The following is a 13220-nucleotide window of genomic DNA, read 5'->3' on the forward strand; positions in this document are numbered from 1 at the left end:
CCCATAACTTTTGATTGGGTGGGCAGGACGCACGTTTGGGTGGGCTGTGCCCACCCCTGCCCCCCCCTAGAACCGGCCCTGGAAAGCAGAGGGTTTATAGCGAAGTATCAGAGTGGGTTTAGGAAGGGAAGGAACACTATGGACCCAACTGTATGTCTGGAGCATGAAGTCAGGAAGGCCCAGATAAACAAGGAAAGCGTGGTAGCTGTGTTCTTCGATATTGAGAAAGCGTATGACATGATGTGGGTAGAAGGACTATTGATCAGACTAAGGAAATTAGGAGTTAAAGGGAGAATGTATAGATGGATTAGAGGTTTTCTAATAGGGAGATCAATACAGGTAAGAGTAGGAAAGAGCTTGTCAGGGAAATTTAGGATAGAGAATGGAACTCCGCAGGGGAGCATAGTTAGTCCACTGTTGTTCTCGATCATGATAAATGATGTCTTTAAAGGAGTAGAGAGTGGTATGGGGTTTTCTTTGTTTGCGGATGATGGGGCAATTTGGAGGAGGGGGAAAAACGTACAGTTCATTGTAAAGAAGCTACAGGAGGCAGTAAATAGAGTGGAAGAGTGGTCTTATAAATGGGGTTTCAAGTTTTCGGTAGGAAAGACGAAAACAGTGTTCTTTACCAGGAAAAGAGTGGGAGAGGAGAGTAAGATACGCATATACAAACAGGATATAGAAAGAGTGAAACATTTTAAGTTATTAGGACTGTGGTTTGATGAGAGACTAACATGGAGTATACATATTCAGAAAGTTGTGGACAAGTGCAAAAAGGTTATAAATATAATGAGATGTCTAGTGGGGAGAGAGTGGGGGGCGGATAGAATGGCATTAAAAGCGATATATAATGGACTAATCAGAGCAATAATAGACTATGGGAGTGTGGTGTATGGGGCCGCAGCAGAGACTCATTTGAAAAAGCTAGATGTTATACAGTATTGTGCATTGCGTGTATGTACAGGAGGCTTCAAAACAACGCCCACAGCAGCTCTGCAGGTGGAAATGGGGGCTATGCCCATTGATTTAAGAAGGATGCAACTGTCAATGAACTACTGGGTACACTTGCAAGGGCATAGTGAGGAGCATCCAGCTCAAGACACTTTAAAGCATTGCTGGGAAAAAGAGGTCGGAAATTTTGGATGGACAGCAGTACAGAGGGCAAAAGATATTGGAATTGAACACCTAGGGCTGTATTTTGCGTGTCTTAAGTACCAGGTCTTATTACTTAACTTAAGACCTGGAGGCGTGGTCAATGCTCTTTGGCCACTCAGAATAGCCAAATGGCATTGATCACGCCTCCAGGTCTTAAGTTAAGTAATAAGACCTGGTACTTAAGACACGCAAAATACAGCCCCTACAGTTTAGTCCAACAGTACCATGGCCAACAGTCCCTCCCTGGGTTCTGCCGGATGCTAAAGTAGATTTGATCATTTTGGATAGGAAGAACAATGACAGAGAGTTTGTGTGTAATTCCTGGATCGTGCAAGAGGATTCTACGGATATGTAAAGATGTACACCGATGGGTCAAAAAGGGCAGACAGTAAGGTAGGAGTGGCATTTTGTGTCCCAGAGTTTAAGGTAAGGGTAGGTAAAAGGATCAACGATGAGGCATCTGTGTATACAGCAGAAATGATTGCTATACTACTGGCAGTACACTGGGTGGAGGAGGTTAGGCCACTAAGAGTAGTGATATGTTCAGACTCGAGCTCAGTGCTAAAAAGCCTACAGTGCAGCAACTCAGAAAGTAGGCCGGACATTCTAATAGAAATAAAACAAATCTTATATAGGATAGGGATGATGGGCTTAACAGTGGTGTTTATGTGGGTACCGGCACACATTGGAGTGAGAGGAAATGAGGAGGTGGACAAGGTGGCAAAGGAGGCGACAAACTGTGGCAACATTGAGATGGCAGTGAAAGTTAGTAAGATGGAGGGAAAGAGCATTATTAAAAGAAAGATGAAGGAGAGATGGCAAAAGAGGTGGGAGGAGGAGAGGAAGGGAAGATGGTTTTATGGAATTCAGAGGAAAGTAGGAGAGGAGAGGGGAGCAGGAAAGAGCAGAAGGGAAGAGACGGTAATAACACGTTTAAGATTTGGACATACAGGCCTAAATGCGGCATTATTTATGATAGGGAAACACAATACAGGGAGGTGCGATCATTGTGGGGAGGAGGAAACAGTTGAGCATGTCATGATGAACTGTAGAGCGTATGAAGGAGAAAGGAGACAGTTAAGGGAGAATTTAGCAGAAATAAAAGAAAGATACGACTTAGTAAATATACTAAGAAAAGTGTCAGGAGACAGGTGCTATAGGCACCTTTTTGAATATTTGAGAGTAACCAGTCTTATTGATAGAATATAGGTTTGTTGTGGTAAGGTAACTCAGGAATCCAATAGGTAGGAGGAATAAAGACACCAGTAGGTGGCGGTAATGCACAGATTTGTTTGCCAACCGCCAATAAACCCCACAAGAAGAAGAAGAAGAAGAATGCACTTTCAGGAAGAACAACAACAACAGGTCATGCAACTGTCTCCACTCTCCGCAAATACGTTTTAGATTTGGTGAGTAGTCCTACATATTTTATCATTTCTCAAATCGTTTCACTGTGTTGAAATTGTGTGAGTTTTATCTGCTTTCCTACTGTTTAGAGTTTTATCTGTTTCCCTACTACTGTTTATCGTCCACAACGGGCACGGTGTTGTTGGCTGCTTTACAAAAACACCGCGCAATGCAGTAGTTTTGACTTCGTAAAACAGTATTTACCAGACTCACTGAAGGGTATATAAAAGCCCCTTCTACCAGCGTGTGTGTACGGGCAGCAAGTGAAATTATTTCACCCATGTTTGAGTGACTGCGAGACATGACGAAAATGTAGCCTTTTTTCAAGCCTTGTTGTTGTTACGTTCGGTTCGGTGTGTGCTGCTGCAGTTTATAGAGAGACACGTTACGGTCCGTAACGTGTCTCTCTATGTTACAGCACACGTGTCTGCTGTAACATTAGCAGTATGTTTATGTGTTCATTAAATCGCCACGTTGTTATGTTTATGGGTTAGGGTAACATCCCTTCACTTATAGGCTATTTGCACGTAGCTTTTAGGCTAACGGCTAGCTAAAGCCATAAGGGCAAGTCAGTGACGTCACACAGCCCCACTATCCCCAGACAGACTGTCTTCCGTGTGACTGTGACGTCACGGTCAAATCCTTAGTTGACTGTAGTGATGGGCATCTGATACTGAAGCTCCGACACAAGCTTCAAACCCTGCCTTCATTTGCATATGAACCAGTGCTTCGAAGCTTGCTTCAGTAGGGAAAAAGTCACGTGACCAATGACGTCCGAAGCAAAAGTCACGTGACCAATGACGTCCGAAGCAGTAACTGGTTCATTTCCTCGAACTGGTCTAGGAACTGGTTCAATACTTTGAGTTGCCACGGATCGGCTTGCGCAACCATGATAAAACCTACAGGAAAACCCTATCAGTAAATTACTGCTGTGGCTTGTCTGTTGCGTGCTGGACTCGTAAGCGGAGGGTCGTCAGTTCAAACCTTGGCTGGGGTACTGCAAACATTTTGATGCAATACAGTAGACGAAAGTGGCACATCTATATTTGTAACTAAGCGTTATTTAATCAATACGTTTAATCAACATTGCGATGTGCATCTGTGCAATACAACGTATTAAATTAAATCTGACATGAATGTATTAATTGGCCATTAGCAATACATTAGATGTGTCAAATATTTCCCCATCCTACAAACATATCACACTGCTCCATACAAAACACTATTGTGTGTTTATGTTTGTTTATTTTCTTTTATTTCAATGTTTAATTACAGTTTAGGCATTTAGACACACTCAATCCAGGTCCATGAATTAGAGGATAAAGCTCACATGTTGCCCAAATAGTTGAATACACAAATTAATCAATCAACTTCAAGTCTTTATTTGTAGAGTACATTCCTTCTAAGATTTCACAACAAAAATCTAATCTGATAATATAGGTTTATTTACTAAAGTTTTGCTGTGTCCTGTAGTAAGTGTTTCACTGTCTCTTCTGCCTAAATTAAATGCAGTCTAGCATTTCGCCAGCAGATGTCACTATCACTGAAGCTTCAAAGCTTAACCCATTTTTGAACCAATTGGTTCAACTGGTTCAGAGGTTCATAAAAGCTTCTTTGGCCCATCACTAGTTGACTGTTGCCGTCTGTCAAATGTCATCAAATGGTGGTCCGTGGCTATAATTGCCAATAAATAATGGATCTTGAAATGAAATCGGTTGAAAACCACTGACTACTAACTTTGATCACTTGAACTTGAGGTTACTGCATGGGCAAATGTTGTAGACTAGTCGTTTTTGGAGAGGTTTATACTGTAGATTAAAATCAGCCATCGTTGTAAGCTTTGTCACATTCAGCATATATTTAGTGTAGAGGGAAATATAATGGCAGAGGATTTAAAGGGATAGTTCCGAATTTTTTAACTTAAGCTGTATGAAATACTTGCCATTAATATAGTGTATTAATTGATTGCCTGAGTCCCGTGGTGGGAGTTCTGCTCTGGTTTTGGTCAATATTAAGTAGTTCCGGTCATTTTGTGGGGGGCACAGGGGGCCACCAAGGGGCCAGTGAGGCGCTCCAACGTTGAAGCACTGCACTGGGCCCTAGTGGTAAGAGCCTAAGAGGACCACCAAAATGTGGTGGTCAAATGCGGAAGTAGACGTTCTGAGATGGACTCCGGGTGCTTCAAAACGCCACTGAGCAACTTCCACTGACATGAATAGCGGGGGGGGGGGGGGGGGGAGCTTCGCGCCAGTTGAGTCTCTATCCTTCTTTATACTCTATGGGGGGCTTGGGGGCCACGCATTAAAAGTAAATGAATCCACAAAACTAACGTCATTTGTATTGTTGACCCATTTCTAAAATATGAGTGCAACTTTCGTTCATTTTTTACCCCTCTATCACATGGAACTATGTTTTTTTGTGTCCATATCACTACGCCCAAAAAATTGTTCCATGTGATAGAGGGGTCAAAGTTGAACGGAAGTTGCGCTAATATTTTAGAAATAGGTCAACAATACAAATGACGTTAGTTTTGTGGATTAATTTACTTTTACTGCGTGGCCCCCTGTGCTCCCCACAAAATGACCGGAACTACTTAATATTGACCAAAACCAGAGCAGAACTCCCACCACGGGACTCGGGCAATCAACTAATACAGTTGCAACCACTATATTAATGTAAAGTTCAAAAAAATCGGAACTATCCCTTTAACCCATTCTGGGCGGGAACCCTGTTGGTGTTTTAAGCATTATGTTATACTTTAGCTATTCAAAGATAGCAGATCTACAAGCTCATAGCGTGCCACTGAGTGCTGCGCTACGAGCTTGTAGATCTATTTTTAAAAAATTGTGAAAATGTGGCACAAATCTTTGAATATATATTCTTTCAGAGCAAACGTTTTTAAATCAAATCTTTGCTTCTAGGGGGTCCCTGGAACAACATATTTTCAAATGGGGATCGGTGGCCAATTGCATATATTTTTGGGGGCCCTTGACATGAAAAAGTTTGAGAACGAAAGCTTATAGTAGACTCTTGTCCCCCTTGTCTGTGACAACAAATTAAGATATCTGATTGTAACATATTTGTAATACATTGCTTGACATGAGCTCAGCTAAAATTCAGAGATTTTGTATATGCAGGATTGTTCAGATATTTGCTACACTGCCCTGTCCTCCATAGGCCAGTCAGTATTATCTTGTCAACATGTGACATTTGGTACCTTCATTTCCAAGATATAATTTATGAATGCACATGGGACACAGAGAGTTGAATGCATGTATATGTTTTCTTATTGTTAGTCTGTTTTTAAATGTGTTTCAGCATTTATTGAGACCGCATTACCGACTCTGGTCATTCCTATTCTCGAGCCCTGTGGTCGCTCTGAGTGCCTGCATATCTTTGTAGACCTGCATTCATGGTTGTTCCAGCCCATGCTATAGTATATGCAATAGGTAGGTAAAGGGCAAACGCAAAATAAGTTAAAGAACAATTATAAGGTTAACATCGACCTGTGTTTTTCATCTCTAAACCTATACTAACAATCCCTACTCAACAGACCAGTCCATGCTGGATGACATCAAGAAGACCATCAACGATGACATGAAGTGTATTATATCTTGGCTACAGCAGCTAAGTATGTCCATTGTCCACCCCCTGAAATTATACAAGGATAAGAATTTGAAATGTGAAATTCTTTAGAATCGTAATCTCTTTCTCTCTGTCCAGGTTGTGGTTGGGTGAGCAGCGCTGTCGACAGTCTGAAGCACCTCCCCACCGTGTGCACAGATGTCCTCCACCTGGACCCAATGATCATCAACACCTCTGTAAGTTACTTACTGTGTCTATGTGGATATACAGCATGCCATAAGGATTTTTTTTATCTAGTCATGTTTGTTTTTGATTTAATATTAGCATTGGCGACCTGTTTTTGTGTATTTTCTAAAATATAAAACAATTGTAGAATCGAACAATCGATAATTGAGTACATTAACTTCACACTAGTTTTAGCTATTTTTAAGGAATGCCGCTAAACAACATTCCCTTTGTCTTTGTTTCCAATTCAGTGTTGCGTCATCAGTCTGGCTTCCCTGTTCTACCAGAGGTGAATGAACAAAGAAGCTTAGCTAAGCAAAAATGCCACTGCTGTGATCAGTGTGGAAAACGCTTCCCTAGAATGTCCAGTCTTAAAATACACCAGAGGATTCATACCGGAGAGAAACCCTATGGATGTGATCAGTGTGTACAACACTTCTCTACAATGGGAAACCTTAAAACACACCAGAGAATTCATACTGGTGAGAAACCCTATGCATGTGATCAATGTGGACAACGCTTCTCTCAAATGAACTCCCTTAAAACACACCAGAGAATTCATACTGGTGAGAAACCCTATGGATGTGATGAGTGTGGACAACACTTCTCTCAAATGAACTCCCTTAAAACACACCAGAGAATTCATACTGGTGAGAAACCCTATGGATGTGATCAATGTGGACAACGCTTCTCTCAAATGAACTCCCTTAAAACACACCAGAGAATTCATACTGGTGAGAAACCCTATGGATGTGATCAGTGTGGACAACACTTCTCCAACATGGGAAGTCTTAAAAAACACCAGAGAATTCACACTGGAGAGAAACCCTATGGATGTGATCAGTGTGGACAACACTTCTCCAACATGGGAAGTCTTAAAAAACACCAGAGAATTCACACTGGAGAGAAACCCTATGGATGTGATCAGTGTGGACAACACTTCTCTACAATGAAAGAGCTTAAAATACACCAGAGAATTCATACTGGAGAGAAACCATATGGGTGTGATCAGTGTGGACAACACTTCTCCCACATGGGAAGTCTTAAAACACACCAGAGAATTCATACTGGTGAGAAACCCTATGGATGTGATCAGTGTGGACAACACTTCTCTCAAATGAACTCCCTTAAAAACCACCAGAGAATTCACACTGGAGAGAAAGCCTATGGATGTGATCAGTGTGGACAACATTTTTCTCGAATGTACACCCTTAAAGCACACCAGAGAATTCACACTGGAGAGAAACCATATGGATGTGATGATTGTGGACAACACTTCTCTCGAATGGACACCCTTAAAGCACACCAGAGAATTCACACTGGAGAGAAACCATATGGATGTGATGACTGTGGACAACACTTCTCTAACTTGAGCAACCTTAAAAGCCACCAGAGAATTCACACTGGTGAGAAACCCTATGGATGTGATCAGTGTGGACAACACTTCTCTAACTTGAGCAACCTTAAAAGCCACCAGAGAATTCACACTGGTGAGAAAGCCTATGGATGTGATCAGTGTGGACAACATTTCTCTCGAATGGACACCCTTAAAGCACACCAGAGAATTCACACTGGAGAGAAACCATATGGATGTGATGATTGTGGACAACACTTCTCTACAATGTCCCTCCTTAAACGCCACAAGAAAATTCACACCGGAGAGAAACCATATGGATGTGACCATTGTGGACAAAGCTTCTCTAACAAGTACAACCTTAAAAGCCACCAGAGAATTCACACTGGAGAGAAACCCTATGGATGTGAAGAGTGTTGACAACACTTCTATCAAATGGCATACCTTAAACAACACCAGAGAATTCATACTGGTGAGAAACCCTATGGATGTGATCAATGTGGACAACACTTTTCTGACAAGTCCACCCTGAAAAAACAACAGAGAATTCACACTGGAGAGAAACCCTATGGATGTGATCAGTGTGGACAACACTTCTCTACAATGGGAAATTCAACACACACACACACACACACACGATTAATCTGTGTGAACACTTGTCAGTTCTCCACAACTCCTCCAGGATATCAATCATTTCTGTCTCGTTCATGTTGGGGATGTTTCTTTGTCATGACATTGTGGCACAGGTGAATGTTGTGATGTATGATTAGTGACACAGAAATACAGTACTGTTCAAATGACGTGTAGGCATATTCTCGCTTTTATGTAGAATAGATGTTTCAAATGGCCAGTTCTCTCGTTACCATTTCAGATATTTTTTGTGACCATACATCTGTATGTATAGATCGATTTTGTTTAACTTGTTAATGGATTTTCTTATTGGACATTTTTCAAGACATTTTAAATTAGACACATTGTCTGTGACGGGGAAGAAATTGGCACATGATCATCAATCAAGTATGGATGAAATAAAACGTGTTACAAAATACATATTGTGTAGGCCTACGTTCTTATATATTATGGCTACAGCCATTGGTCAAATATATGAAAGGGGTATTTCACAGTTTGGGGCCAATTAACAGAAGTCCATATACAAGCTTCCCATTGTATTTTCAAACACCATTTTAACCATGTTAGATTAATTGAACATATCCTGACGAAGACCCGAAGGGGTCGAAACGTTGTATCCTCTTCTCCATGAAATAAAAATGTGGAGCTCAAGGCCGGTGTGCGAACTACATCTCCTTTATTCAGATTCATTGAAAACACCCGTATTCTGGTGACTGATTGTCATAATGTTTGCGGGTGAGTGATTTTTTTAAAACTTTTAATTCATTTTTTTGATTTTCTACTTTTTCTACTTGATGAGGCATTTCTGTACTTAAATCCTTTTTTTATTTTTTTTATTTTATATTTGACATTGCACATCACAAGATGTATTCTCTCTCTCTTTCCTACTCAGATCATGCATCTCAAATTCCAATTCTCTGGTTACCATTTCAGATTTGTCTCCATTCCCACTGAGAGAAATTAGCACACGTTTTTGTATATAGGCCTAATGTATTTTATAGTGATATATGTGGTAAGCATTTTTAAAATTAAAACCTGTGAACGAATATTGTGTCATAAGTTCTTATACTGTAGAGCCCATGGGCCTTCTTCTCTTCATAGTACTGGTCAATTTTATTATTATTTTATATAACACATTTCACATCATGAAAGAGTAATAATGATGTTGGTGAAATGGGTAATGGTGTCGCAGAGGACTTTGATAATATTTAGAATTCATCAATACCACTTCAGTTTAACCAGTTAAACCCTCAAACCTCCTCACCAAACTCACCAACTACAAGCTCACAACAACGTCACACGCTGTGAGCATGTAGATCGGCTTTGTTTTGTTTGAAGTTATTTTCAATCTGTCGTAATGAAAACTACTATTGTCCTGTAAATTTTCCTCGTGACACAAACTGATATATCTTAGCGGGAAAGATTTTCACATTTACGTAACGTGATGTGACATAAACGTATAAGGTTCTGACTGTAAAGTAACAATGCAATCCCAGGGGCTCCTTGTAAGTTATTCACAGGTGTGACCAGAGCAGCCAAAACAGCTTGAGAATCATTGCTCTAGAGGGGCTGGATATGGATGGACGGTGTGGGTCCTTGAAATGAAGATGTCTGGAGACCCAGTGAGCTCTCTCTGACTGAACTGATGAAAGGGGATGCTTAGCGTTGGTCTCAGGGTCTTCTGAGGTCCCCCCCACCCCCCCACCACCACCACCACCGGCCCCCATAGCTCCCCCCACGATCATCTGCTATTACTTCTCATTCATTCCTCGGCCCTCGGCAGCTATAGCTGCACTAGTGGCGCGCTTATATACCAGAGCTAGCCCCTCCCCTCCTCTCTTAACCCATTTTGAGCGGGAACCCCTTTTGGTGTTAGCATTATGTTATGCTTTATAGCTATTGAAAAATAGCAGATCTACAAGCTCATAGCGCGCCACCGAGTGGCGCGCTACCAGCTTGTAGGTCTGCTATTTTTTTTCAGAAAACTGTCAGGATGTAGAAGACATTTTTAGAATCTGATCTCAGGTCAAAATGGGATAATACAATACACACATGGTGATGACAAGCCGCCCCCGATGAACACAGCCCTGGAGAGGAGCTGATGATGGGGATCAGCGCCGGGGGAAAGTAACTAAGTGCGTTTCGTTGGCTGCCGTCGTCGGGGCGGAAAAAACCTCTTATCTCCATATTCTAACTGGGGTTTCTTTCTCCTGTAAATTAGGCCTGACCTCAAAATTAAAAAATATATATTCTAAAATCTAAATCCTCCAGTTTACTGAAATAAATATTTTCACGATTTTTCAAAAATAGCGGACCTACAAGCTCATAATGTTTAAAACACCAAAAGGGGTTCCCGCCCAAAATGGTTTAACGCCATTAACTACAGCGTCACACAAACAATTATCAAAATTAGCAGATCCGCAAGCTCGGTCACGCTGCATTTTGAGCTTGTAGATCGATCTGCTACTTGTTTTTGAATTTGATTCCTGAAAAGGTACAGAATAAACTAGAAAAAGTGCCCTTCTGGGCACAGGTCTCCACCAGGAGGATAGGATTGTGTGTGATGTTTGGCAAAATGTTTAGGAGTAATATAAACATGTTTATTTGTGTGTGTGTGTGTGTGTGTGTGTGTGTGTGTGTGTGTGTGTGTGTGTGTGTGTGTGTGTGTGTGTGTGTGTGTGACGCGACTTGGCCTGTTGTAGCGCCACCATGAGGCTGATTTGAAAACTGTCAAGTGGCATTTCTTCCTCAGCCTAGTAGTGGGAATAGGCATGCACAGTTTCACCGCAATCGGACGCTGCGTTGCGGAGTTGTGGCAATTTGTACAAAACGGGTACAAAACGGGCTACTCCTGAAAACTTTAGAAGCCAATCGTAGCCAATCAGGATGGATAATTATGAGAAATCAAACAAATCACATGATCACATGACTATGGAGAGCATGTATACTGATTTGCGTGAAATTTGGATAAAATCTGAAGGAGTAATATTAGAAAATGTGTTTTACATATGTCGGCCTCCTGGTGGCGCTATAAAGAGCAGATGTGAAAAATTCCAGGCAAAGGTTTTTCCTTGGCCTCTAGGGAGTGTGCATACATGGTTTTACACAGATCGGTGCAGTTATAGGTAAAACACAAATCGGCCAGTTATAGCGCCACCATGAGGCTGAGTTGAAAATATTCAAGTGGCATTTCTTCCTCGACCTAGTGGGAATGTGCGTGCAAAATTTCACGGAAATCACACCATGTGTTCATGATTTTCAGCATTTTGTTTGAAACGGAGCACTCCTGCGAACTTTGGAAGCCAATCTTAGCCAATCAGGAGGGAGTCTGAAAAATGTGAAAGACCCGTTTCGTTGAATGGCTCTAGAGAGACTGTGTACTAATTTGCGTAATGTTTGGACAAAATCTGTAGGTGTACTGTCAAAACATTTGTTTTGCACCAATCGGCCTCCTGGTGGCGCTATAACAGGCCAATGTGAAAACTTTGGGGCAGAGGTTCAGCTCTGGCATTCAGGGAGTGTGGCTGCGATCAAGCCAACGGTGCCAGAGATTAGCTGTTCACAGACGGACACACGGACGGACACACGGACGGACGGACACACGGACGGACGGACGGACGGACGGAGTGCAAAACATACTCTCTCCCCATGCCTTCGGCCTGGTGGAGACAACTTCAGAGACGATTTACTTCAAGCTGCTATAAGCAATACTATGTTAACCTTTTAATTACCTTTTTATTTTATTTTATTTTTATTTTTTTGGTATTCAGACAGCCAGCAATGGGTAGAACGCTCCCAAAAAGATTTAGTCTCTGTGACACATCTAGGGGCCGCAATCTGCATTCAAAGATGTTCCTAGAAGCTTTGTCATTGGTCAAAAAAAACCTGGTCGCAATGACTAACCAATCAGGAAGGCAAATCGACCAATGACAAAGCTTCTAGGAAAATCTTTGAATGCAGATTGCGGCCCCTAGATGTGTCACAGAGACTAAATCTTTTTTGGGAGCGTTCTACCCATTGCTGGCTGTCTGAATACCAACAAAATAAAAAATAAAAAGGTCATTAAAATGTTGACATATTATTGCTTATAGTAGCTTTAAGTACTTACACTTTTGAGGTGCTTTTACATCACACGAATATGTACAATTCTCAATACTTCATACTTCACTGCGTGAAGTGAAATAGTGTTACTCTTTCACTCTGCCAATTATTTGACAGCTAAATACTGTACGTCACAAGTTGCTTTTGTAGATTTGGTCTTATTATTATTACAAAACATGCAGCAAACAATTAAGCCTTATTTGATAGTTTGTCTATTAGACAAATTGCAGATCTACAAGCCCCCTAACACACCGCGGTGTGCCACGTTCTGGGCTTGTAGATTTAAGATTGTTATATAAAAAAGAAAAACAATAGTCTGACACGTACATCTAGATTTTCTTGTACTTTTACACTTTTACTCTAGTAAAATTCCAAATACAATACTTTGCCTCTGTCGAGTGGAAACCTTGTATTTCCAAACTTTTAAGGGTCTAAATTCAAAAATAGCAAAAGTATCAGATCTACAAGCTTGTTCGTGCCTTGCATTTGTGTGTGATGCTGTAGTACGATCAAGTATTAAGGTACTTGATCGTATTAATGGCAATTAATGACAAGGATGACCTACGGCCGCACACAGTGTGTTAAATTCGGTGATACATTGTCTGACATTATATCCTAGAGAAATGAGTCCCTCAAGGTTCCATTCTAGGGCCTTTGCTTTTTCTGCTGTATGTAAACCATATATTTGTAGTCAATCTAAGCATAGTAGGTATATCATACAGTACGTATGCCGATACAATTCTGCATTCCTGTGCCCCCTCAC

General features: G+C 41.2%; 1 protein-coding gene across 1 annotated transcript; it reads left to right on the plus strand.

Annotated features, from left to right (window-relative positions):
- The first annotated feature begins 2508 nt into the window (after positions 1-2508).
- On the plus strand, positions 2509-6752 carry LOC306918114 (mediator of RNA polymerase II transcription subunit 14-like). Its single transcript, XM_079530996.1, has 5 exons — positions 2509-2564; positions 5881-6011; positions 6116-6193; positions 6286-6383; positions 6624-6752. The coding sequence occupies exons 2-5, from the start codon at positions 5975-5977 to the stop codon at positions 6663-6665; spliced, it is 255 nt and encodes an 84-aa protein (XP_079387122.1). The 5' UTR covers positions 2509-2564; positions 5881-5974; the 3' UTR covers positions 6666-6752.
- The last annotated feature ends 6468 nt before the right edge of the window (positions 6753-13220 follow it).

The sequence above is a fragment of the Electrona antarctica genome (assembly GCF_951216825.1).
Source record: "Electrona antarctica genome assembly, contig: scaffold_53, whole genome shotgun sequence".
Lineage (NCBI taxonomy): Eukaryota > Metazoa > Chordata > Actinopteri > Myctophiformes > Myctophidae > Electrona > Electrona antarctica.